At 52.4% G+C, this 25,314-nt stretch overlaps 11 protein-coding genes across 11 annotated transcripts; 4 read left to right on the forward strand and 7 right to left on the reverse strand.

Annotated features, from left to right (window-relative positions):
• Positions 1-2,719: 2,719 nt before the first annotated feature.
• On the reverse strand, positions 2,720-3,613 carry MRS44_013534 (uncharacterized protein; the record flags this gene model as incomplete). Its single annotated transcript, XM_065617004.1, has 1 exon — positions 2,720-3,613. One exon carries the CDS (start codon positions 3,611-3,613, stop codon positions 2,720-2,722), a length of 894 nt encoding a protein of 297 aa, XP_065473076.1.
• Positions 3,614-4,526: 913 nt separating this feature from the next.
• Positions 4,527-5,031, forward strand: MRS44_013535 (uncharacterized protein; the record flags this gene model as incomplete). Its single annotated transcript, XM_065617005.1, has 2 exons — positions 4,527-4,683; positions 4,739-5,031. The coding sequence occupies 2 exons, from the start codon at positions 4,527-4,529 to the stop codon at positions 5,029-5,031; spliced, it is 450 nt and encodes a 149-aa protein (XP_065473077.1).
• A 1,298-nt stretch (positions 5,032-6,329) lies between these two features.
• MRS44_013536 (uncharacterized protein) lies at positions 6,330-7,871 on the forward strand (the record flags this gene model as incomplete). Its single annotated transcript, XM_065617006.1, has 1 exon — positions 6,330-7,871. One exon carries the CDS (start codon positions 6,330-6,332, stop codon positions 7,869-7,871), a length of 1,542 nt encoding a protein of 513 aa, XP_065473078.1.
• A 2,254-nt stretch (positions 7,872-10,125) lies between these two features.
• MRS44_013537 (uncharacterized protein) lies at positions 10,126-10,548 on the reverse strand (the record flags this gene model as incomplete). Its single annotated transcript, XM_065617007.1, has 1 exon — positions 10,126-10,548. The coding sequence occupies one exon, from the start codon at positions 10,546-10,548 to the stop codon at positions 10,126-10,128; it is 423 nt and encodes a 140-aa protein (XP_065473079.1).
• Positions 10,549-11,894: 1,346 nt separating this feature from the next.
• Positions 11,895-13,604, reverse strand: MRS44_013538 (uncharacterized protein; the record flags this gene model as incomplete). Its single annotated transcript, XM_065617008.1, has 4 exons — positions 11,895-12,835; positions 12,876-13,311; positions 13,361-13,453; positions 13,515-13,604. The coding sequence occupies 4 exons, from the start codon at positions 13,602-13,604 to the stop codon at positions 11,895-11,897; spliced, it is 1,560 nt and encodes a 519-aa protein (XP_065473080.1).
• A 915-nt stretch (positions 13,605-14,519) lies between these two features.
• Positions 14,520-15,920, reverse strand: MRS44_013539 (uncharacterized protein; the record flags this gene model as incomplete). Its single annotated transcript, XM_065617009.1, has 1 exon — positions 14,520-15,920. The coding sequence occupies one exon, from the start codon at positions 15,918-15,920 to the stop codon at positions 14,520-14,522; it is 1,401 nt and encodes a 466-aa protein (XP_065473081.1).
• Positions 15,921-16,453: 533 nt separating this feature from the next.
• Positions 16,454-17,614, forward strand: MRS44_013540 (uncharacterized protein; the record flags this gene model as incomplete). The annotated part of the gene is made up of 1 exon (XM_065617010.1): positions 16,454-17,614. One exon carries the CDS (start codon positions 16,454-16,456, stop codon positions 17,612-17,614), a length of 1,161 nt encoding a protein of 386 aa, XP_065473082.1.
• A 458-nt stretch (positions 17,615-18,072) lies between these two features.
• On the reverse strand, positions 18,073-18,615 carry MRS44_013541 (uncharacterized protein; the record flags this gene model as incomplete). The annotated part of the gene is made up of 1 exon (XM_065617011.1): positions 18,073-18,615. The coding sequence occupies one exon, from the start codon at positions 18,613-18,615 to the stop codon at positions 18,073-18,075; it is 543 nt and encodes a 180-aa protein (XP_065473083.1).
• A 666-nt stretch (positions 18,616-19,281) lies between these two features.
• On the forward strand, positions 19,282-19,506 carry MRS44_013542 (uncharacterized protein; the record flags this gene model as incomplete). Its single annotated transcript, XM_065617012.1, has 1 exon — positions 19,282-19,506. The coding sequence occupies one exon, from the start codon at positions 19,282-19,284 to the stop codon at positions 19,504-19,506; it is 225 nt and encodes a 74-aa protein (XP_065473084.1).
• A 992-nt stretch (positions 19,507-20,498) lies between these two features.
• Positions 20,499-21,497, reverse strand: MRS44_013543 (uncharacterized protein; the record flags this gene model as incomplete). Its single annotated transcript, XM_065617013.1, has 2 exons — positions 20,499-21,242; positions 21,459-21,497. 2 exons carry the CDS (start codon positions 21,495-21,497, stop codon positions 20,499-20,501), a joined length of 783 nt encoding a protein of 260 aa, XP_065473085.1.
• Positions 21,498-23,146: 1,649 nt separating this feature from the next.
• Positions 23,147-24,493, reverse strand: MRS44_013544 (uncharacterized protein; the record flags this gene model as incomplete). The annotated part of the gene is made up of 5 exons (XM_065617014.1): positions 23,147-23,592; positions 23,652-23,821; positions 23,878-24,122; positions 24,172-24,360; positions 24,422-24,493. The coding sequence occupies 5 exons, from the start codon at positions 24,491-24,493 to the stop codon at positions 23,147-23,149; spliced, it is 1,122 nt and encodes a 373-aa protein (XP_065473086.1).
• Positions 24,494-25,314: the final 821 nt, after the last annotated feature.

Consider the following 25,314-nt stretch of genomic DNA (forward strand, 5'->3'; position numbering starts at 1 on the left):
CCTTGGACTGATAAGCGTGAGTGTAACAAAGAACAGTAGCTACCATCCGACGAAGTACGACTACTGGCCCACAGATGTAAAAATCATACTAGATTTATGATAAACCGAGCAACCATTGATACCAGCGGAGAATGCTGATGTAACAGAGGCTTGTATATGGCCGTAGTATCTTGAGATGTGAGATGCATTGAATTATGAAGCGTAACACGACTGGTGTAAGGATACTAGTTATTGTACATGGGGGAGACTACAGCGTCGCCGTGGGTTCGCAATCGAGTTGTTAACATCATGATTTGGCTTATGAGTCAGTTTGATTGTCGCTCATCATCATCGCCATCTCTCTCCATTGCGTTTCTCGCCTACTGCGTCCTTTCCTGCCCCGACGGGCGACTAGGCCCAGTCACATGATCAATCAAGCTCATTCGGGACCTCCTTGCTGCTTTCTAAGGTCACCGTCTGAACCCTATGCCATGCACTTCCCGTGTATTTTTCTGGAGCAACTCGCTTTGTTGAATTGGAATGGTGAGCGTGAAGAGTGAGATATGTCAGGCGGAATAGACGGGCAGAGGCATCCGTCCATCCGGGATTGCGGCTCTATCTACACTCTCTTCCAAAGCCATCTGATATGTTGGAGGTGATGTGTCCTGATCTGTCTGGCATGACCGGTGGGCATACTGTGCGACTCCCATCCCATTTATCCTTTCAACTTGAAGGCTGAGATGGCTCGAAGCATGGTTGGATATGCCTGTATTCTGCCCATTCCCGGAGCGGACAAGCTCGGGCTGTGTTTTCAGCCGGGGATGGGTTGCAGCCTGATTTTCCACATCCACTCTATATCCTGCCGGGATTTCTTCTGTCGTGTATGTTTTGCGTTTGCATCCTGTTTTCATTTGCGCCCAGGCTGAGTAATACCAAGTCGAAGAATGCCGGGCATTCCCGTCTCCTCCGTGGCAGGTGTGGTGGGAAGCAAGCGCGCGGGAACCAAGCCACATTGAACAGGATGATACGAGAACAACGGGCCAGCAAAGGGCGAGTATCGGGGTAGCGATAATGGCAAGGCTTCGCAGGCAAATGTCTACCCTCAGGCGCGGCCATTTGTGAGCGGCATTGACGAAGAGTATATGGGCGGCCAGTATGGCGGGTATAACCCAGAAGATGACCGAAATCGCGGTTATGACTATGACCTCGGTTGGGCCCATGCTGAAGAGTCGCCCACGGTCACTGTAGAGGCCTGCCCAGGATGATGACGTATGTACGTACGAAGGAGTAGAGCAATGCTTCGTGGTACGTTTGCTCAGGCTTGGCTGCTTCGGATACGAGGTCTTTGAGGCTGCTACATACTCCGTACTTTATACAACGCTCTATATCTGGCGTACTGTCTAGAACAGCATTTGAGTCGGGTCATCTGTCCGTAGCGTCCGTAGCGTCCGTAGCGTCCGTAGCGTCCCGTAGATGGGGTCCGCCTGCCGCCGCAATGAGCGCATGATTTTAAACTTCTGTTTTCGTCAGTGAAGTTTTAAAAGTCCCATACAGTGTTACTGGATCACCTTCGAGCACAGTATATGGGAAACCTGAGGCTAGGGCGTACTGTAGCGGATGAGTTAAGGTAACCCGCATGCTAACTCGCACTGTTCCTGTATGGAGAGGGTATTTACAGATACCGAAAGAGACCTTGGGCACCCAGCCAGCAACGGCCTTCCGGCGTAGCAGAGGTCCTTTCATAGTCCGCTTCTGGCACCATACTGACTTGCAATGGACTTGGACGCATTATAAGTCTCTCCTCCGCCTTTTCTAGAAAGAGATCGTTGATGAGAAGGGGAAGGTCGGCATGCACACAGCTGCATCACGTGTGGATTTGCTATGAACTGACATTGTGTTCGAGACTGCCTACTCCATAGTCTTGTCTGGGCTCCGTTCTTGAGGAGCAGTATATATCGGAAACGTGGATCCGGATTCGGATTATAAACAAGAGGCTCTAAACTTAAACACGCAGAAGGCCACCAAAGACAGAGGCCGAAGTCGAAGCCAAGGCACAAATCGGGGCCAACGCTGGGGTCGGAGTCAAAGTTAGCAGCTAAGATCAGGTGATTTAGATCGCCAACACTGATGATGCACGCTGGGTCGCTTAACCGGCGAAGTTACGTTGTTGAGCGTGTCTACTCGGAGCGCTGAGCCTTGCATGGCAGTCCTAATATGTTGTAGGCCCTCGCCTTCATCGTCATCACCAGAGGGTTTCTCGGCTTGCTCTTTTGGATAGGACTTCATATACCTCATGTGGCCTCGGGGCGGGGCAGACCTCGCAGGCGTAATATTCTTTACTAGTCAGGGCATACGCTCGATGGCAGCGTGTTTTGAACTCTGTTCTTCTCGCAAACTAGCACTATATCTAGGAAACTAAGACTGCTTGCTCATGCACGTACCTTCGGCTAACACAGCGGCTAGTGCAGGATCTCTCGGAGTTTGGAACGGCTTCTATCTCTGCCGGCGGCGATAAGCAACATCCTGGCTGCGACTTCGAACCGTGCCAAGTCCGCTAGGCGTCTCCGATTGATGCACATAGTAGCTGAGTATTTATCCCTATTTGTAATGAATAATTGTACAGGACCTACTGAGATGTCTGGCGATGGATGTGACCTCCCAGGCCCGCAACTAACATTGGGTATAGAACCAAAGAATGGACGGAGCCCCTCGCCGTTGCCGATTTCGGCGACCGCTTCGGTTACGTCCCAAGCTTTACAAAGTAATATAAGATGCATTCCGTCTGGAAAACGCCCCCCGCCTCGTTGCATTTGTCATTGATGTTTTCTAGAACCTCACGGCACGTATTGCTATGACCTGGTCCGACGGCGTCGTCCGGGCAGGACGGTAGCATCTGCATCCCGATCCAGACGTCATCGTAGGGTGCCTCTTCTATGGGATGCTGGGCGGTGATCTCGAAAGTGTCGAGCCGCTTACAAAACGACTCTATGAAATCGACCCTGGACTCCTTGCTTGAACTGAATTTTCCTGCTTCGGGGTGGGTTTCTTTCCAGCACACGAGCGGACTGCCGGTGCCTGTTGCCGCCGGTTCCTGTATATAATGAGAGCCTGTTGCCGTTGTTGCAGAGTCGGGGGTGGAGGCATCCGTCGTTGGGGTGGTCGACTGGGTGCCTGTGGGCTCCAAGCTCCCGGGTAAGCTGATACTGAATAAATCTCCAGAAGTATCCGTTTCGGTCGGTGTCTTTGATGGGTTTGCCGTACTATCAAGCCCTGTAGATGTGGCCGTCGAATCCAGACTGCCTCTGCTCACCGTATGAGAAGTAGGCGAACCTGCTTGTTTTGAATGTGCATTTTGGTTCAGCTGCAGGGTCCTAGGGCAGTCGCCTGACCATGCAGCTGGGGGAACGATCTCCATACTGGCATCATAAGGGACCTTGTATGTCCTTCCGGGGTAAATCTTGTTTATGTTAACACCGGAATTAAGTGCCTCGGCTTCCCCGTAATCGAAACCGGGCAGAGCCTGCCCGACATCCTGGGCAAATGTGTCCCCGTCACGAGGGATCCAGATGGCATAGTCGAGGGTGCAAGCGGCGCTGACAAGGGAAACAGAGAAGAGACTAAGTATCGGTTTCATTATCCTTGATCACAAATACACGAGGTCCAGGTTTCCATATCGCTTAGAGAGGTTTAATGCTGTTCTTATACTATTCTTGGATTTCCCGTCTCTCTTTGTTAAGTACGCTCGTATGGATAGGCTGTCCTTTATCGGCTGCCTAATTGTGGGCGGCTACGTTCGGCAGTTAATTGTTTTCTTGACGTTATGCCTGCCACCCACGGCCACGACGATGATGGTGATGATTGATCAACTAACCACTTGAGGCAAAGCCACACAACCTTCTGGAGGAATAAAAGGACGTGCTATGGCCAATCAAAATAGAGATACAAAGGACGAGGTCAGTCTCGCGCTGCCGGATCCGATCCGCCTTCTATAGAGGCCATATAGCATATCTCGGCATGTCGAGCTTCTCGATGTAAGAGTCGAATAAGGTTGGGCAGTGTTAGCCGAGGAACGGGTCCGCTAAGAGACTTTTGGTAGGAAGAGGAAAATGTCCGTGCTCATAACTATGAAAGTCCATAGCTTGATTGTCCGTGAGTATTCACCAAGGTTGACTCGTAGAGCCGATATCGGCCCAGGCGCTGCTCAACATTCATTAGTGTATTTTTTATCCAGTTACCGCGGAATCTTGTTTGAGCTAAAGCGAGACATGTTGCATGTGAGGCGAAGGGCGAATATCTGACGCATGACCCCCATCTACGGAACAGATCTTTCGGATGCCCGAGCTCTCCGTCTTATGTTAGATCACTATCAGGGTAAACTTTATTAGGTCATATGTTACTTGATGTGACCTGAGCTATCTACCTGCTGTCTCTTTGTCTTTTTAACTTGGAAATGTCCCTGCTTCTACTTTTCACGCTCGGCTCAGCTCATCGCATCATTCATTCATTCAAACTTTCCGACCCCACCACCAGCCTCCTTCTCGACCCCAATGCAGCATAAACATCCCGAATCAGCGGTCTCGAGAAGGGTTGTCGCGCAAAACCCGGCGAAAGGCGATGTCTGTCTTGTGCGCCGACACTGGAGGCTGGCTCTTGGGGCTTATCTGACGATGGTCCTGGCTGGTACTATGGCATACGCTACATTCGGTGAGTCGGAGGTGCAGAGCTTGGTATCCTCGACGCTGACAGAGTACCGTGGCAGCGGGTGTGAAACCTTTCGACCTGGCAAAGAGGTCGTGGGGAGGTTTCGATGAGCGCCCCACCACCGCCAAGTGTTACCAGCAAGAGCGGACAGCTATGATCCTCTCATTTCTGCTAGGCTCGTTCGGAGTAGATCAGTTCTACGCACATCATTGGCCTCTGGCCATCTTCAAGCTACTCACTCTTGGTGGCGGCGGAATCTGGTGGCTTGTTGATGTTATTCTTTGGATGGTTGGTGGCGTTTACGGGACTCCTGGCTGCCCCGGCGGAAGCAAACATGGCTGGCAGTACTAGAAAGCAGGGAACGGCTGGCTAAGTTTAGGGTATCGCAACATGAGAAGGAGAGCAGAGTTATAGCCATGTGGCCTTTTTTTTTGGAGAATGGGGACGTCAATCTGTTCAGGAAGGCATGCTCGAAATTCTACCCGACGTGTCTTATGCCTGTAGGCCGTTCCTTAGAAGCCTACATTCATCTCTAAGCGGCTGCCGACAGTTCCCTTGTCAAAGAAAGGGTCTAATTGATGCACCAGAGGCTTTGGTAGGTAATGTTGATTCCATGCACGGCATCTAGAAGACTGTTCGTTTAGAAAACTATCGTACGTTGTGTTGAAGCCGCAGGAACATTTCGTAGTACAAGTGATCGGCCAGTCGAGGCTGCTTCCGCCTCCATCCGGGCTCGCCTTTCATGGTCTCTGACTTCCACCAACTCGGGTTCCCATCGGCTACTCGTGCCCGCTGCTCGTCCCGTGGCCCTTGTGGGCAAGTCTGTTGTGCCAAACTTTGAAGAATTCGACACGCTTCAATGTCAGCGTCCTCCATCAGCGAATGATGCCTTTTCTCTGTGGCCGAAATCAGCCAATTGCCATGAGGTATCTAGTGGTCTCCTTCTTACTGCTGAATTGGCCATCATGTGGCGACAGCGGTAGCGTTGACGACGGCTGAGGTTGTGGCCTCATCTCCACTTGGCTCGGAAAGGTAGACGGGAGCAGAGTAGCAGAGGGCCAGAGCTACGCTTGCCTTCTTCTCTAAATGATGTACGTTGGTATAAGACAAGTTGTGCCGGGAGCGTCGAAGGATTTTCATGGGTTTTGCGGTGTGGCTGATATGCGGAGGAGGAGTAGCGGCGGAAGAGGTTCAGCCAAGGATCATGGCGATGTTGCGCTTTGGGTTCGCCAGTTATAAGCTCCACTCATGTGACTTGCCGAGAAACACTTACACCGGTTAAATATCGACCACCAGGCATACGCATTCGCGAAGCAACGACGTAGGCCATGTGGTTGGTGGCTGTGTAGTGTGGTCTGTGTGCCTCTTGACAAGGTTTCTTCAATGCCCAGTCTAAAGTTGGCCCTGCACGTCTTGGAAGGCGTCCAAAAAGGAGAAACAGAAGAGAGAGAGAGAGGCATTGAGTCAAGTCGATCGCGTACCATGATCTGCGGGTTATGGCTCCCAGCGGGGGTACTAGTCTGTCTGTCTTTTCTTCTTATCCCACCTGATTTAAACGTGTTGTTTCGAATTATACGTCCACAAGAAATCTCAACAGATCATCTCATCACCCCTTACCCCGAAAGGAATAGCATCGACACACTACAGCAATGCACGAGCTGCCCGAGAAAGTTGTAACTTGCGATGTGCTGATTGTCGGTGGCGGTGCAGCTGGTCTGACTGGTGCTGCAGCAGCCGGAGGGCTCAAGACCATCCTGGTTGAAAGGCAGAAAGCGTTAGGAGGCAAGACAGCTTTGGCAAGCGGAATGATCTGGATGCCGGGAAATCGGACTGTCAAATCCTGTCCTATATTGAAGCCTCATCAGCTTACAGGCTGCACCTTGCAGGCTAGGGCATATGTCGAGAATGCTGTTGCGATGTCCGATGAACACGGCAACGGCGCCTTGCCCACAACAGTCACGAAACGCATAGACGCGTTTCTGACCAAAGGGCCCGAGATGATTGACTTTCTACGTGGCCGCGGGTTTAGGTGGATGAAAGCGCGCTCCAGCTTCCCCGATCATCAACCCGAGCTGGATGGGGCACTGCCAGCGGGCGGCCGTACGCTCGATCCGGCCATCTTCGACATAGAATCTCTAGGTTCACTAGGGGAATACCTCTCCCATGAGGGTGAGGTGCCTCTGGTATTCAGATTCGAGGACTTTCGTATATTGACACGCCCGTTTGCATCTCTCCAAGATTTCCTTAAGATCGGCCGAATGCGCCTGAGGTCTTTGCTATGCTCTCTCTACTTCAAACGCCCGGCATCAATGGGACGGTCGCTCGTTGGACAACTTTTATCTATCTGCAGAGATAACGGGAGCATCGACATATACACCGAGACGGAGCTTGTTGGACTATGGCACGAGGATGGCGCGGTCGTTGGCGTCTCGCTGAAGAAAGGAAAGGAGACTTTCAAAGTTCGAGCACTACGCGGCGTGCTTCTGGCCACAGGCGACTTAGACGAGTGCTTGGGAGTTTCGGATATTGAATTTCCGTCAGGCGGCAACGAAGACGACACTACGAATGATCCTCAAGACAGCATTGGACATGTGGTGGCCCTGTGCCAGAGTATGGGGGCAGAGGCGTGCGTGGCGCGTGAGGTTAGGGGAATCCCGACGATGAAGGGGCTACGCACGGGTAGAACGACTCCCGCGATATTTGAGATCTCCAAGCCATTCTCTATCGTCGTCGATAACCAAGGGAATCGGTTCTTCGCGGAGTCCAAGCCGCATGGCGATGCGGCCAGGTCTATGCGCGCCAGAGCCGAAGCACGTCTAGCCCAGGATGCGAGGGCTTGGCTAGTTCTGGACCAGAACTATCGAAAGAGGTATACGCTGGGTGGCACCCATCGATGGACTGACATTACAAAAGCTCTTAGCGAGGGCATCCTCCTGGAAGCGGAGACTATTGGCGCCCTGGCAGACAAAATGGGCATCGCAAGGCAAGCGCTCGAATCCACCATCCGGCGCTGGAACGAAATGTGCGGCTATGGAACGGATATCCACCATAAAAGAGGCGACGATGACTACCAGAGGTTTATGGGAGACCCTAGAGTTGCGCCGAATTCCTGCATGGGAGCCATCGAGCGCGCTCCGTTCTATGCCGTTCGGATTTCTACCAGCGACGGTGGAAGAAAAAGAGACTCTTGACGGACGAGCACGGCAGGGTTTTGCAGTCTGATGGGAGGGCCATCCCGGGTCTCTATGCTGCAGGGGACACATCCGCTTGCGTTCTGAGAGCCACATCTCTCGGTGCTGGCGGAACTCTTGCGTCGACCATGGTCTTCGCCTACACTGCTGTCCAGCACATGTCGTCGCAGTCCCACAGTAGCCCGACGGTCTCGATCCAAGGGCCTTTAGACGAGAAGATCATTGATGGAAGCGAGCCCGAAAGGAGCCAGGATTGACTACGTCAGGGACTCCAGTTAGCGACCGTTGAGTACTCGCGTTAAGCACTAAATCCTAAACGGCAACCACATTTCATTCTGTTTCAATGCTGCAAGATAGTGGAGGGATAGGGCGATAGAATGACGGGATAGGTGCCGGACGGTAAGCCATATAGGTAATGCAAACGAGCTTTCAAGGATAAAACGTCCATAGAGATTCGCGCGCGGGGGGAGTGAACAAAAAAAAGGAAAAACAAAAACAATTAAAAGAACAGAGTAGAAAAGAAAAGAAAAGAAAAAGGAGCTGGCGCATTAGGACATATTTAATCGCAGAGTCAGACAGAAACAAAGAGGTACGCGATTAAAGCAGTGAGTATTATAATGTTATAACTATTTTACAAAGTGCAGAACCCTATCCCGACCCAGCTCAACGGTTTGCGGAAGCGCAGTCGATATTCCCAAAAACATCGGGAAAGCACTCTCTAATAGGAGGGAGTTCCATCACTACCCGCTCTAAGTCCGCAGGGAAAGTTGTTCTCGGCCCAGCTTGATTAAATCGACGCCCTTGACTGAAGGGCACCTTCGAGATCCTGTCCGTTCGATTCGGTACCCTCGACGCTTGGTTTTTATCCGCGCCATTGCCGTGCGTTACGGGTGGCGGCTTGAACTTCGTATGCGGCTGATTGCTTTGACGATTTCCAGTGCGCCAAATGGACATCATCGCTCGTTGGTGGGGATATGCGGCTCGAGTCGGACGAGCCGCTGGTCCGGGTTTTATTTTGGCTTGATCGCCGGCTGGCATTCGATTCGCTCCTGCTGGGCCACTCATCAGAGATTGTGGCATCTGATTCGATTCCCCGGGCAGGCACAACGCTGTCGTTTGAGATGATTGTTGACCTTGCTGCGGCCAAGAGGTTCCTCCTACGGCCGCGGGAGAGGCCCCATACCAGGTAACCCAACCATTTTCGCCTTGGTTCTGTCTCTGGACCACCAAGCCGGTAGGATGGGCGGGGCCCGTTGGCAGTGGCGGCAAATAGGAGTGATGTTCCAACTGCTGACGCACGTAGACGGCCGGGCGGCAGTCTCCCCAGCGGGAACTCGTTTTGGAAGCCATCCCCGCGCGGCCATGGGTCGGTGGGCTGGCCACTCCATTCCAAGACGTCGGGATTTGCTGTTGGCTATTCTTTGCATCAAGAGGTCCATATTGCCAGCCCTTCGCTGTGGCGGTCTGGCATGCCATGCTCTGAAGAGATTGAGCGGGTTGTGGGTTCCTGGGACAAGGCTTGACTTGAGGTCCAGCCATTTCGTAAAAGTGCCAGTCAGTCGGACGGTCCCAAGCAAGATGTGCGGCGGCGGTGACTTTTAGGCTGTGGTGTCGCTGGGCGGGACAAACACCTATTCGATGCTAAAAGGCGATAGCTTGAGAAAAGGGACAGGTAGGAGTTTGACTGAAACTTAGAACTGGGTGAGCGGCAACCAGAGCCCATGATTAGCACTTACAGACGGTCAATTCGGTCTTAGCTAAGCGGCTAGGTCCAAATGGCTTGGCTAATAAGAGACCGTTTTGAACAACGCCGGCGGCAAGATTAGAATGTTGGCGCTGTTCTGAGATCCGACATAGACGCTATGCTAAGCCCAAGGCTATTTGGTCAACCTAAACGTGGAATTTGGCAAGGAAAAAAAAAGAAAAAAAATGACGATGGCCATTTAGGGACTTTCACTTGACCGCAACGCCGGCATCACGGGAACCAAGCTGAGGGGGTTTCCGGGTGTACGCAGTCTCACCACTCCCAGCACACAGCCACTTTTGACCATGTTTTTGTTTCCGAAATCACAGCTAGCACCTCTGCCAGCATTCAAGCCCTCCTATAGAAGCCATTACGGATCATTGAATTTACGCGAAAAATTGATTACCGGACTGCAAACTTGGCTGTCATGAACCACCGCGACCTAGGTTTCCTAGGTAGGATAGATCGATGGCGATCTCAACAGAGTAAACCAACAGGGCACAAGGTACTCTACACCGGTCGAGTCCATGAGGACACAGATATCTCATCTTCATCCATGCCATCATCCTCGTCCTCTTCGCTCGAGGCCAGCCACAAACAGCGAAAGTCTTCATCCTCGCCAAACTCACGACAGGGCTGGTTATGCGTAAATAAGATGGAAATGGGGCTTGTAGAAGGCTCAGAATGAGCCTTTGCTTTATCAACGTTCTCCTCATTGTCAGAGCCGGATTCTGCTCCAAGATCCGCCGTGTGCTCACCAGCAGGCTGGATGGATTTGCAGTTACGGACGGGAAAGTAAGTAGCCGACTTTGAAGATGACTTTGGAAGAAAAGATTTCAGCCTCTTCCACCTGGTGATTGACCTCAGAGACCCCTGGGACTTTTCGGTCAAGCCTTGACTGTTGTCGATCATAGTAAAATTGCTGCGGTCCATGGCCCCTCACCCTAAGACAGAGCTCATTTTGGAAGACCAAGAACACATCTTATATACTATTACGCCCGTAGTGAGAGATGCAGTTGTCTGATTACGGACCGTTTGGCTGTCGCTTTCTGCGTTATCGTGGAGTTTCCTCGCGGGCTAGTCAATTTCAACCTCGTTATGCTTTTCTTACGAGGCCATCTTGTTCATGCGACCATTGACTGACTCTTATCCACAAGCACAAAATGCCCGGTCTCTAGAGGTTCGAGACACTGGGAGCGGAGTTTGAAATCTTGGTGCAGTGGTCGATGAATGACAGCTGGTACCCCTGAATCATGAAGGCGACCTCGCTGTGAAGAGAAACGGCCTCAAACCTTTGAAGTGGCTAGACGCCGCTTTTGTCTAGTAGTATTTCTCTTGGGTATTCAAGTTTCGGGTAGCTATTCCAGCGCCACAGCTACTGCAGGACTGCTGTACCTTCGGGATCGAATTGAAATGCGAAGGCTATTCCAGGGTGGCGTGTGGTGTGGTGCTTGTGGAGGGTTCTTTTTTCATGAAAGTTAAAAGCAGGCTTCCTCCTTCTTACCATATTCAATGGCTGTTAAGTTAGCCAAAGACCGAGGCACACGGTATTTATAGTCTAGGGTAGCCTTGGGTACATGAATAGACCTGAAACTGTACTTCTTGGAGGCCACCACTAGGCTTTCAAATTGATGGATGATAAGCTGGCGTCTCATTGATCTCTCTCTCACTGGTCTGTCTTATCTGTCGAGCCAAACAGTCAGTTGGGTCCGGCTTACGTGGTCTATTAAAGCCCTCAAACAACTGCTGGCTTAAAGTATTTGTTTTGTAGAGGGTGTATTTCTAGCTCAAATTATAGCCATGGCGAATAATTGCAGCGACACAATCAGACTTTTACATTCAGCCAAGTACTTCTAATAGCGACACTCAAAAGGCTTGCTTCTCATCACTCACTTTTCTTATCACCGACTTATTCTACGTGCTAGCGGGCATAGGATCCTTTGAGCCGAGCAAAGATCACAACGGGAATCTTCAACGACAATCATTCATGTTATGAAATAAAATCCGCCACCATAGCAACCGAGGTATAGGTTCAAAGCTATATCCAACTCGGCTCCTTGTACATAACTCCCCTGGGGCCTAGCGCGACCCGCGCCACTCCGCCTCCATCACAAACACAGACGCAACAACAGATACGCGTCTCCAGCGGGTATGCTAGCTGCAGCAGGCAGCCACGCTGTCTCAACGCTGCCCAGTCTCAAGCAATATCTGGTGGTAAAACGGCCAACGCAGCTGCAAAATATGAGTGATCCTAGTTCAACACATGGGAAGAGCCTGGATTATTCTCGTTTCAAGTCGCCTGCATCAAGAGCGCCGCAGGGATGAAATCGAACCAGCAGCTCCGGCTTTCGCCAGAATGTCAGCAGTTTCACCTGCCCAAGCCAATCCAGATTCTTATCGACCAGTTCCCAGTCATACGAGTACACCATGGCGGCGAGGGTCATCTTGGCCTCAAGATATGCCAGGTTGACGCCCAAGCAGGCACGAGGCCCAAGAGAAAACGGGCGGCTGGCCTCCTTGATACACCCAGAACCGTCCCCGATCCAACGATCAGGCTGGAAATTATCTGGGTCGGGAAAGCTTCGCGTATCGCGAGACATGACAAAGTTGTCCACTGACACTTCCGTGCCAGGCGGGACATCGTAACCGCCCACCTTCGCACCGGGGCAGGTCCGTGGAAGGCCTAGTGGAACTGGAGGAAACAGACGGAGGCCTTCCTCAACCACGGCATGAAGATATGGGAGCTTCTTTGTGGAATCTCCATCGATCTCATCCTTGGACGAGAAGGACGATCTCACCTCGCGCTGCAGCTTCTCCAGCGCTGTTGGCGTTGTTAGCAGATAGCAAGTCACACCGGCTAGGAAGGTTGCTGTCGTTTCCGATCCGTCCAGCAGCAAGATCTTGGCCTGCTCCGCTAGCTGGTCCTTGTTGAAGCTGCCGCGGCGGAGGATGTAAGCGAAGAAATCCTCACGCTTGCTTGAATTGCTCATCGCGATCCGCTGGGCCACCTTGTCTTTCGTCAGCCTCTCGTGAAGGCTGATACTCGCTTGAAGGTCACTGGGCATGAGCCAAGAGAGAAGAGATTCGGGAACGGATAGTCGTTTGGCCACCTGGAGCAGAGTGAAATGCTTCGTAAATTCCAGGATGAGCGAGACGTAGATGTCTGGTTTCCAATTGGCGACAGACCTGAAGGATTCTCCAAACGTCAGCTCGCCCATGGCTGTCAGCCCTTCGCTCCTCGCATCAGTGGCACATCTTACCGATGATATCAAATGTGAGCCAGTTGTACACAGCCGACATGTCGACGCCTCCGCTCCCCGGGCTGCCATGCTTGCCAATCTGCTCGACGAAGAGCCAGACGTGGCCCCGAATGATGTCCTCGCTCTCTCTCAGGGCTTTCGCGCTAAAAGCGTGAGAGAGGGATCGTCGCTGCGGCCGGTGCTGCTCGGGATCGATCGTGAAGACGATGTCCGGGTGCACGACGGAGGGACCTCGATCGTAAAAGACTCTGCTCTTGAGGAATGGCTTCCTGCCCTCGATGGCGTGGCCGTAGATGTCTTTGTAGGCTTGCGGGGTATTGAAGCTGAGCTCGTTGGGTGCAACCCTGACCACGTCGCCGTATTTATCATGCGCCCGCCTCATGTCGAATGGATAGTTTCCTCCCGCCCACGCTCGGATGAACCAGAGCTGCGCCGTCTTGAATTAGCATTCCGGTTTGCCTGGTCAGGCATTGGTTCCGGCTCACCTGACTGCATGCTGCAAGCTTTGGACCGGGATATCCAGCTAGAGGGTGGAAGCAGATGCGATAGATGGCCAAGGCCAAGAACGCGAACCCTGCCTGTTGAACGAGAAAAGGTTATTACGACAGATACGAGGGGCAGTTGGGCCATCTGACGTACCGTTGTGAGCAAAAAGACAAGACCGAGAAGGACGGAACTCTGAGCGAGAATGGATCGAAGAAAGCCATTGTCCAAGACGCTTCGCGACATTTCCGGTGCGACCGGCATAGGAATCAAATTACTCAGTCTGTAGGTCTTTGTTTAACTTGGAGAGCTTGAACCTCCCAAGCGAGCCGAGGACTACAGCCACCTTATGTAGCCTTCTGTGGATTGAGGAAGGAGTGACTTCTCAGTACAGGACTGGCTGAAATTAGCCGCTCGCTGACGAAGACTTTCAAGGCTTGTGCGTACCGGTCATGGATGAGTGCGTCGTAAGCAGTCCTTGCCGACAGTGTACTTGTGCCTGGCGGAATTGCCGAACGCTACTCGTAAAGCAGGTGCTTTGGAGCAAGTCCATCTGCTGGTGGAGTTCGAAATCTGCCGTCCACTTGACTCAGAGTAAGCCGTCCGAGTTATCCAGCTTATAGCTCTCTGCCGTCCATGTGAGTAATGACACTGGACTGCCGCACACGTACGCAATGAGTTCGATGAGTGAGTGCGCAGTCTTTGTCCCGGCTACCCTTCTCTTCTATCAACGTACTCTATTCAACCACGCACCAGGCCGCCATTATTCAAGGAGGATAATAGCAATTTTGAGACACAGTATGATGAAGACAGCATAGTAGACAGTAGGGATGTAGATAGAGCAAGGACGTAACGGTTGCATAGGAATATAGACGTTATTGATTATTACCATAGGCGAAGCAAAGGTATCTTCTACGCAATGATACACTCGGATCATTCTGCTAAGCCTGTTAACGAAGGCAACCGTGAATTAACGGCTCTCATTCTACTATCATATCATACCATATCGAAGGTTCCTTCCGTATGAGAGTAATAGTAGAGAGGATCTTCTATCTCTACAACTGTATCCTGTCCCTGTCGCTCCCTTCAAGTGAATCGAAAGGCGGCGGAAGCCAAGGACCACGTTATGAGCCCGGTGACAGACCGCAAGAATGCGTCGCCCTAGCCGACGGCGTTACCCCTAGAAGCTAGAGCGCCACTTAGCTCCGTGGTTGAAGACCACAGGCCTGCGCCGTTGAGGAATAGCGAACCGATGATAAGAAGACTGTTGAAGAGAGTCAACGAGGCGTTCTGCCAACTGGAGAACTTGACATTCATGTGAAGGGAAAAGATGGCACTGATCCCAAACGAGAACCAAGCTATTGTGACCGCCGAGGTCATTGAGACGATGGAGTCGAATACGGGAATGGCAATCGACAGGACGAAGGACAGCGTCCAAAACGCCGTGGCTATGCTCATCCAAATTGACCATGACCTGGTCGTGTTGACCGATATCTCATGGGCAATTTTGTAGTGCTTCATGACCTCGACGTAGACAAACTTGATTCCAGTGTGGCCGAATGCAAGGCCCTTCGACAACACAGAGGGAATGACGAGTCCGTAAGCAACCTGAGCCAGTATCCCAGGAGCTGACCCCAACGCAGGCGATGCCGTATACTCGCCGGCAAGGCAGTAGATAGATACTGCGACAAATACGTAGAAGCCGATGGAGCTGGCTTCGAGCCAGGCCAGTGCGGCACCGAAGTCTCTCTGCGGGTTGGTCATCTCAGCCATGTAAGACACAAAGCTGACATTTCCGGAGAAGGCGTAGCAGATCTTGAGGCAAGCGTTCAGACCGTCCCTGAATGAGGGTTTCGCAAACCAGACAGGCGCTCTCCTCCACTCGGCCGGGGCGTTCACAGGCCGTCCGGCTGCCAAGGCGGCTATCACGACGATGGTAGCGGCCAGGATGCTGATGCATGATGGAATACCGCTCTGCGAGACGAACCTTGCTGTGCGAGGGATGCAGAGAAACCAGCAGCAGATGCAGCCGATGCCGATGAATGCGGTCGAGCCGAGTGCATCATCACTGAGCAGCGACAACGCCACGGAGAAGGTCACAGAGGCTGACGCGGCGGTCATGACGACCAGGAGGATCATGCCGAACGCCGCCACGCATGCAAAGCCTCGTCCACCGACGATGCGGGCCATGTCGACGATGTTGAGCACATGCGGGTGGCGGTCGTAGAACAGCTTGAGCTCGAAGGCGGTATACCAGGAAAGACAGCCCAAGCCGATGATCGCGACCGTACCCGGGACCAGACCAAGCGTTTTTAACACGCCGGGGAGCGACAGGACGCCGAGGCCGACCTGGTTGGTCAAGAGCACAAAGATGGCATCTCGACGGCTCATTGTCCGAAGGCCGGGGGCCAAGGTGGTGTTGTCGACCACTTGTGGAGCCCGGTCGTCGACATCATGACTGCCGTCTGTAACCCCAATGCTGGTAGTTTCGATGCCGATTGAGTCGCTCCTTGGCGTAGATGAGAACACCGGCTCCTTTGCTTCCTTGTTGTACGAAGCCATGGGTTCGTCTACCGCCTTGCCTGAGGGAGTAGCCTAAAGAGCCCCGGCTCTGGTGTGGTGATGAAGTGCTGATCGGTTGGAGCAGAGCCAGAGGAGACGACTTGCGGTAAATCGGAATACTAATGGGAACACCAATTTCATGTCAAATAGTTTGACTGGGCCCTTTTACGCAAGCTTGAACATCTCCATGTCGTGAATGGTCTGTGTGGTTCTGGGTCCATTTCAGACCGGTCTGCTCCGGTGCCGCATGGCCTGTACGGGCCGGAAAAGATGGAGAAGAAATTACCAACTAGTTCGTCGCACTTCCCATACCGAGCATGTGGTCAAGCATGGGTTTGTCCTGACCCGGGGCCGAAAATAGACGACGTTGGGGTCGTACCCAGGGCTTCGGTAGCCCATGTAACAGCAATGGAATAGAGAGCTAATAAAGCCACGGAGAGTGGTGCACCTCTGTACGCCTTCATTCTTATCTCAAACCTTTTCGGACTGCACACTGGAAATTGATCGCCATCCTTATCCGTCTGCACGCCATTATGCGTTCATCCAGGAACACCAACACCAAGTCGGAGCTTCTGCAATCCCTCCGAGAGCGCTTCAGCCAAGCATCAAACCAGCAGCAGGAAAGGGTCAGTGAAGTGAGAATCGAAAACTGTATCGGGTTCTCCAAGGTCCCCCTTGGCATTGCTGGCCCGCTGCGTGTGGCTACCTCGGCGTTCACGGACGACATCTACGCACCACTCGCCACATATGAACCGACACTAGTGGCAAGCTGTTCTCGGGGATGTAAAGCTTTCAACGCTTCCGGCGGCATACGCGTCGAGGCCCTTGGCAACGGCATGTCTCGAGATCCCGTCTTCGTCTTTGCCAACCCCGGCCACGCTGCTGCCTTCGCCAAGACCTTGCCAACGATGCAAAGCTCGTTCGCTCGATGGGCAGAGGAGACGAGCAAGCACGTGAAGCTTCAGCTCTTCAAGCCCGCTCTGATAGGGTCTCAGGTCCATATCTTTTGTAGCTATGACTGCGGGAGTGCGGCCGGGCAAAACATGGTCACCAAAGCCACGCAATACGCTTGCGACATGCTTCGGAAGTTGTTTGCGGATAAGTACCAGATCCGAGACTTCTTTATCGAGGGGCAGTTGGCATCCGACAAGAAGCCGTCCTGGGGCAACGTCATGAACGCCCGGGGCGTCGAGGTCTTTGCCTGGGGGAAGATCACCCCGGCGGCGTGCCAGTACGTGCTCGGGTGCACCACAGAGCGCTTGTACAGGGCCCAGCAGACCCTGAAAGAAGGGGGCATCCGGAACGGCCAGTTCGGTTCCAACATCAACACGTCAAATGTCATTGCGGCCATTTTCATATCGACGGGGCAAGACCCGGCCAGCACAGCAGAGGGATCTTGGAGTCACCTGACCTCAGAGCTCGACTCGGAGACGGGTGAGTTGACGATGAGCCTCTACTTTCCGTCGCTGCCAGTCGGGACGGTTGGCGGCGGCACTGGATATCCGATGCAGAAGGAGGCGCTCGGGATGCTTCGGTGCGGCGCTGATGGGCCGGGGGACAAGGCTGAACTCGCCGGGATCATTGCTGCGTTTGCTCTCGCGTTGGACGTTAGCACGAGCTCAGCCATTGCCAACAACACTTTTACGGCTAGTCATATGCGCCTAGCACGTGGTGAGGTGGCGGCAAAGTTGTGATGCTGGCTAGTCGATTTTCTGTTGATAGAACCTAGCATGTTGATCGGGATCGCTCTCAACCTCTTTTAATCCCATCGCTTACAGATCAAGGTCGTTGCCTTTTCATGCTGTGATGATGTGCTGATGTGGGGGCAGATGTGTTGTCCCAGTTGAGTTGACTTTGATCAGAGAAAAGGCCAGGGTTGTGGCTTGTTTACTGATAGAGGGGGGAATGATGGAGAAAAGATGCATCGCTCTGTCGTTACTCAGGCATCAAACAACTCTACAGTATTGCTTGGTCAAACACGTGTGGTGAAGTTTTGGACATATATTAACGATGAGGACTATCACACGCCAACTCGACTCTGATTTGATTGAGGACCCTGGTAGGCAACATAGCCGCAACAGATTGGTTTATCGAAGTGTGCACATCCAGTTCGCCAAGGCCGCGATCTGATGAGCTCCCGACATTGACGCAGTCAGTGCCCATCGTATTCTTCATCACCGCGAGCTGCCTCCATCTTGACGCCTTGCAGGTAACTTTTCAGCTGGTCGAGGGTCAAGATGGCTCTCTCTAGTCTATTCACAAGCGAATGGTCCTGGCTCATGACCTGGCTTCCGCCGAAGCTACCCAGACGAGAGCAAGGAGAAGAGAATGGGGCAGATTCCGAGCCCGATCTGATCATGTAGCGGGACGATCTACGCCGCCGGGATTTCCGGACACGATGAAATGTTGCACTCGACTGCGCCGACGATTCTGACGGCGTTCGCGGCGACGCTGTCTCGGCGTACTCCACGACATGGTCTGGAACTACAATGGAATCATCGCCGCTTGAGTCTTCGGTTTCTTCGCAGTACGAGTCATAAATTTCTTCGCTGCAAGAGTCCTCGGTTTCTTCGTCTGCTTCGTCGCGGTCAGGGCTGACTCTAGCAAACTGGGACTCTGTATCCCTACCGGATTTTTGAGAATCCCAACTCTCGTCATCGACGTAGTTAACTGGCCTCGGGATATTGCGGGGCATACTTGCAACAAACTCGGTTCGATGACCTAACCCGGGATGCGATCTGCTTCAGGCCAATAAGGTCGTGGGGTGGGCGCCTAGTTAAACCAGAGACCCAAATCCATAGGCCAGGTACGATTTATATAGGCAACTTGGTCCCGAAAAATTACACCAATGTCTTATTCGAAATCTCTGGTTGCCGGGCTGCTTTCTGGGACACCAAGGACGCGAGGCGATATTAGGTCAGCGCGCAGGTCAGCGCGCAGGTCAACGGCCGGTTTCTAGCGAACTTTGGCAGCATCGCGACGAATAATACCCCATGCCAGAGTTCATTTCGCCCAGTAATGGACAGTAAAGATCCTTCCGTCAGTCGTGGTAGATCCTAATCCCTCGGCCGACGTCAACGATCTAGGCAGTCATTCCTGGCTGCTAGCTGTCCAGCCGAATAGTGTAAGAAAGCAACCTCACACTCGGCCTGCGGTCCGGGCCATTGCACGGTTCTTCACTCTTTATCCACGCGGCCTTTTTTTTTTCTTTTCTGCCCTTTTCTGCCCTTTTTCTTCAGAGGAGCCTTTCTCTTGCGTACAGCATCACTCTCTTCATACTCTCGCCTTTTCTGAAAAATTCTATCCTGTCTAGGTTGCTTCAGCTCTGGAGGAAGTGAAGATTCGCCATACGCTTGCCAAGATGCCAGGCTCCAGCAGATCCGCCATTGAGCTCTCTATCTTCACAACCCCCAACGGCATCACGATCGTCTCGCCCCTCCTCATCGAACTAAGGAAGAGCCACGAACTGCTTCCAGCGAAGGGTGATGAGGTACGGAAAGACCTTTCGATTTTAGCCCGAACCCTGGTGCAAAGCCTCGAGACTCCACACGAGACAATGGTCAAGCATCGCTGGGCCCAGGCATGATAACTCACAGCCTCTACCATGCCACGCGCGTGGGAGACTAACCTTGCAAGCCTGCTGCTTCCTCTACTGTCATCTTCGGGGCTGAAGTGAAACTGCGGAAGCAAATAACGGGCAACGGGGTCGTGCCTGGGATCACACCAAGCGTTTCCGGCGCACCGGAAGAGTGACAGGACGCCGGGGCCGACCTGGTTGGTCAAGAGCACAAAGATGGCATCACGACGACTCATTGTCCAAAGACCGAGGGCCAAGGCGGTGCTGCCAACCACTCGTGGAGTCCGGTCGTAGGTATCACGACTGCCGCCTGCAATCCCAATGTTGGTGATTTTAACCCTGGTCAAGCTGTACTTTGGTATAGATGAGAACACCTACTCCCTTCCCTATTGTGTAAAGCCATAAGCTCGTCCACCACCTGGCGCGAGAAAGTAACTCAGAAGCTCAAGTTCTGATTTGAGTACAAAGCAATTGTTAACCGATGGCGATCAGGTAAGCGAGGTGCAATAGGCTATATGGATTCGCTCATAGTCAACAATCTGAGCCTATCTGGCCTTCCGGCACCCGTGTTTGAAACAACTTACATTGTGCTTTATGTCTATTACAAACAACTGGCCAAGTTTAAGATGTAAATAGCTATTTGGGACTAGGCAAACAAGGAGGGCTATTCACCAACTGCTCAGCTCTCTTCCAGTGTCTTGTTTTGTTTGTAGGAAGCGTCATTGTGCGTGCATCCTTTCCAGGCCAACAGCGACGGCACGATGTTGCTTACAGTGCCTTCTCATAACGAACAAAGAGCTGTCATAGATGAAAATAAGACCTTTTCCCCTATTCTTTCCCCTTCGGCTCCTAGAGTCCATGTAATTCGTATAGCTCAAAGTCACTGTGCAGAGGCGCCAGAGCTGCGAGCCACGGGACTTCCATCCACGCCTAGCCAGTCTCTCATCCGACCATTGGCTCTTTTACGCTTCACAAAATCTTTTCGCAATTGGAATCACTGGCTAGTTCCTCTCGTGCCAGGGAATCTTTGGCTTCTTCGGCGTGCTGAGAGAATCCTTCTCATATAGGTAAAAGATTTCTGGAGTGCACCGGGAGTGCTTCTTTCCCATTTCAAAGTAATAGCAATGCTCAGTCGTTTCCAGATCATCATCGAAAGATGGCATATACGTTAGATCCAAGGTCCGTAGCTGGAACTCCTCATCCTTGAAGTAGAGTATCTTGGTCCGAAGGCTACCAAACTCGTTCTGGACATACTTGGAAAGGTCATCGACCTGAATAGCACGCCAATAGTTCGGGTCTGAGTACTTCAATATAATATTGGGGTTCCTATAATGAATCTCCATAAACGTTTTATGCTGGCTCCAGTCTATCCTGAGCCACTCAGGAGCAGACTCCCAGGACAGAATGAGATGATGTCTGTGTCGAGAGGCTCCTGTCTGCGCTGATCGCAGACCATTGTAGAGATGCTCGAGATCCTTTCCTATCAAAAATGCGTTTCCTCTGGCAGAAACGGCCTGATTAAGAACCTTGATGTCATTTTCAGCTGAAATAAAACGCCATAAGTCGGTGTGCTTCTCGCAGAACCCTGAGGTTTGTCCTGTATGTGATTCGGGCCTGATGTGCCCTGCCATAGTATGCGTTGCGTGGAAAGATAGAGCCGTGGTTGGGCCAGCAGGTCGGTTGATGATATTTATGTACCAGCTAGGATCGTTCTGGATAGCAATGCGTTTTACTCTGGCAAAAGCCTGGACGGAAGTGTTCTAACGTCCAGCAAAAGACGCATCCCCCCTCACCTCATCACCACGCGCCAAGGCGGACACATCACTTCGATCTTATCTTTGAAATCCGATACAGCAGAACCAACCAGGGGGTGTACAAAAAATGCAATGTAACCCAAGAGCCAGAAAGAGATTCGGCGTATGCGTCACCCTTCGGCTGGTGTTTCTGCGAGAGTGCCTCACTGCAGCCCCTAGGCAGCCTCCACCAAAGCGGGTGGCCATATCTGACCGTGTTCCTGCAGCCCATTGCACTTCTTGGCAAGTGACCATAGGTCGCAACGCTGAGAAGGACCCTAGTGGCAAAAAGGGGCTTTTACCTTGCATTTTTTGTACTACGCTGTTGTCACATCACAGATGTACGTTATGGGACTCACCGCTGGGATGCAAGCCCAAAAGTCGCTCCATTCCGAGTTCCCAGTCTAACAGAACAACTAGAGCGCGACGCAGGGTTTGCCTATCGAGTGCAAGCCAGATCTCACAATACGTGTCAACGCCCCTGGCTGTTTCAGACTTGACGGTCAGTATCTCTTGAAAATACGGGGGCGAGGGCTCTGAGAGAGCTTGAATTCAAAGACTATGTCTGAGAGAGGCAGCCCTGTCAGATGATGGCAGTTACATCGGGGCAACATCAGACATCAAATGTGAATGTCAGTGTAAGCAGCATGAATGCGAACTGTGACCGGCCAGCATGAATCTGCGTTCATTTCTAAGCGGTTTGCTTCGGTGTCGAATGGCCGGCAGGAACCGAGAAGGGTTAGGGGATAAGTTTTCAGCTAGTTCAGGATAGCTCCCATACCGAGAATGCAGCAAAAAGTAAGGCTACCTAAACCCGGGGGCGTAAGTCTCGTATGATAATGTGCCGAAGGTAAAGGGCGCAACCAATTTGTATTGATGGCTGAGTAGCTGGTAAGTATGAATGTGCAACGAGCGTGGTCTATATAGCTGTGTCTTCCTTGACCAAGACGTCTGGGCTCCGGTCTAGGGTAGGGCCGAGGCGTGCGAGGTTTGGGCCTCCTTCGCCGCTTGTCCCTTGTCATGGACGTGACATGGGTAGTGTCTGAGGCGTCGCCTGGTCAATAGAGCAAACACGGAATACAAGATGAGAGACTTCATGAGGCTATGGCTGGCTAGTATGTAATTGAACAGGAAGAATCGGAGAGGACAAAGTATCCGACCACACAACCAGGTTAAGGTGCCACATACCAATTGTCAACATAAGCGCAGCTGTCAAGTCCAGGATAAGTGATACTTCTGCAGTTTCAGCCAGCAAATGCTTCCTAGCATCACTAACAAGCTACTTCCTTAAGCAATGGTCTTCAAAACTCGAAGATCTTCTTTTCTCTAAGGGGGGAGGGGGGAGAGGGTTTGAGAACCTCTCGCTTGCTAGGAGAAGTTGCATAGTAAAGAGGATTGAACGATTAAATAGTTGCTTAGAAAAGGTAAATACCTAAAGGCCAGAATGACTGTTATTCTATATTGCCTGTCTGGAGATGATGATACCAAATATAGCGATCGTTCATAGCCTCCTGTAAGAGAGCTGATGACTAATTGTGTTGAACGATGCCTATGCGGTACTGAGCTACCCTACTACTTCCCCAGCACGCTCTTTACCTAGATTGTCCGCACTGCCGCCTTACCACACAACTCACTATACACACACCATAGCGGCTGGTAGTCTCCTACAAGCACCATCAGGCAAGTTGAAGACCTCGGGACCGGATTCTACGCTATTTTTAATATACTGCCTCTATTCGTATAGATAAATGCATATATACACAGAGAAGAAAATCACACATGTGCTATATCTAATCTAATCGAAAACGGCACATAAGCACAAAGACGCAAACATACCCCTTTCGTTAGAGCAAGACTTAGGCAGACAGCTGGTACAAGCTGCTGCCCTCCTCAGCCAAGGCAAAGCTCTCCACCCACTCGCGGATAGTAGTATCGCTTAGACCGGAGTTGAGGTCGAAGTCGCTGGGAAGCTCCTTGATAGCGACGCTCGAGGTGCGCCCATCAAAGACGGTGGCGACCTTGATGAACTTGTCGACAGGGCGGACAAAGCAGTCGGAGCTACTAGCGCCCTTCTCGAGGTGGAATGTGCTCTTGCACTTGGTATCGCCGGAGGTGAGCCCCTCGTAGATATCCACCTCGCCGCATCCGGTGGTCCAGCAGCTGTAGTCACCGTATTGCAGGGTGCGGGGGATCCGCGCGTTGAGGGCCCAGAGGGCGGGCATGCCGCCGTTGAAGCCGCGGCCACCGTCAAGGGGCATCTTGAAGTGGAAGAGGAAGACCTTGTTGGCACCAGAGAAGCCCTCTGCAGCGAGAAGTTAGTGACTGATCTTGGGGTTAGCGCGATGTCGAAGGGGCACGCACTGTACGCGACCTCAGGGACGCGAGAGTAGCCGCAGCTCTCGTCGCACCTGTCGGCGCTGAATATGGCGAACTCCTTGTTGGAGGGAATGTAAACATCCCTGAGCACCTTGGGAGAGCCAGAGCCGCCGTTGCCGTTGGCGTTGAGGTAGGACAGAGAGTTGCCCCAGGTGCTATGAACTCAGTCAGTACCAACCTAAACCAAAACACTCAACGTGTGTCAGCTCACTTGTCGAAAATTCCAGAGCCGTCGCCGCCGTAGTTGCCGAGGAAGACTACGTTATCGGCAACCTGCTGCTCGGCGTTGTAGTAGGCGGTGCGCTGCCAGTCACCTCCGGCAGGAGGCTTAGTCTTTGTCTTGCCCGGCATGTTAACCTTCTTGCTCACGTCAGGCTTGGGCTTGGAGGTGCCCGGCTCGGGGGGCTGCTCGACAGGTTCAGTAGCGGCGGCGGCGGGATCGGGAGTAGCAGGAGCCTGCGTAGAAGGGATGTCGCCACATGTAGCTGTTCTCCCATGAGACGACCTTACCGTCAATAGTAGCGGTCACCCATTCGGCACGCTTCTTCTTGCGTTGCTCATGGAAGTGGTGGTGGCCGTGGCGGCGAGCGTGGGCATGAGGGGACGGGGCATTGTCGCGCTTCTTGTTCTCGGAGCCCAGGCTGTAGACGGCAAACTCCTTGAGGTTGAAGGGGCCGCGGACGCGGACGGAAAGCTATAAGGCCGGGGTTTAGTTTAGTAATGGGAGTTATTACAAGCCTGGCTGACTTACCTACATCCTCATCAAGCGGCGCAAGGGGACCGCTGTAGGGAACATCTTCCTGAATACATTGGCCATCGTTGGTCATCTTGGAGACGGCCTTGTAAGTGCCACTTCCTGCAAACCCTCGTAGAGGATCTGCTTGACGGCACCGCAGAACCAGTTGCCACCCTCATTGAGCGCAGTACCGGTGCATTGTTGAGTCAAGGCCGAGACCAGACCAGCAGCGGCCAGTATAGCAGGAGTGATGAACCCCACCGAGTATCCCCCCAGACCCGGAATATTTCAGGCTGAAGAGTCGTAGCGAGCGACGAATGTCTTGAACCTGTTTTTGAATGGGGATTTTCGTCTTCTTGAAAGAGACAAGAAGCTCTGGGGGCGGTCACAGGAACCGATTGGCCTGCTGAATATAGACAAGGACTCTGGAGACCAGAAATATCACATGGATGACTAATGCCAGGGGCATCAAGCTCTGCTCGGGGCACTACTTGGGGTTCCGCTTTGACCTCCTTACGCGATATTGACCCCACGCCCCAGAGAGTTCTTGAAAAGACTTCTGTCGAAGCGGGATCCGAACATCGTTCCTGAATACGCCGGATGGCTTTGCTTCGTTTCCTCCTATGGTTGGTTATGCCGCCCAGAAATCAGTGGGTGCTGTAACCTATTGAGAGCACCAGTGTTAGTTTAAAAAGAAACCCGGGTGATAATGGCGATAGACCGCTATCGCTTGGGATTCTGGTCCGAAGTTCCGCGGACTCTTATTGCCTTTATCTCAAAAAAAAAAAACTCCCGCACGGTAGACGTGAATCCTTTTATGAAGTGTCTCCATACTATCTCCATATCCACAACATCTAGGCTGCTATCATTTGCTCTAATCCATGCCTTGTTCCTTGTGTCAACACTGTTCAC

This window comes from Fusarium solani (genome assembly GCF_023522795.1).
Source record: "Fusarium solani strain SB1 chromosome Unknown bctg00000009, whole genome shotgun sequence".
Lineage (NCBI taxonomy): Eukaryota > Fungi > Ascomycota > Sordariomycetes > Hypocreales > Nectriaceae > Fusarium > Fusarium solani.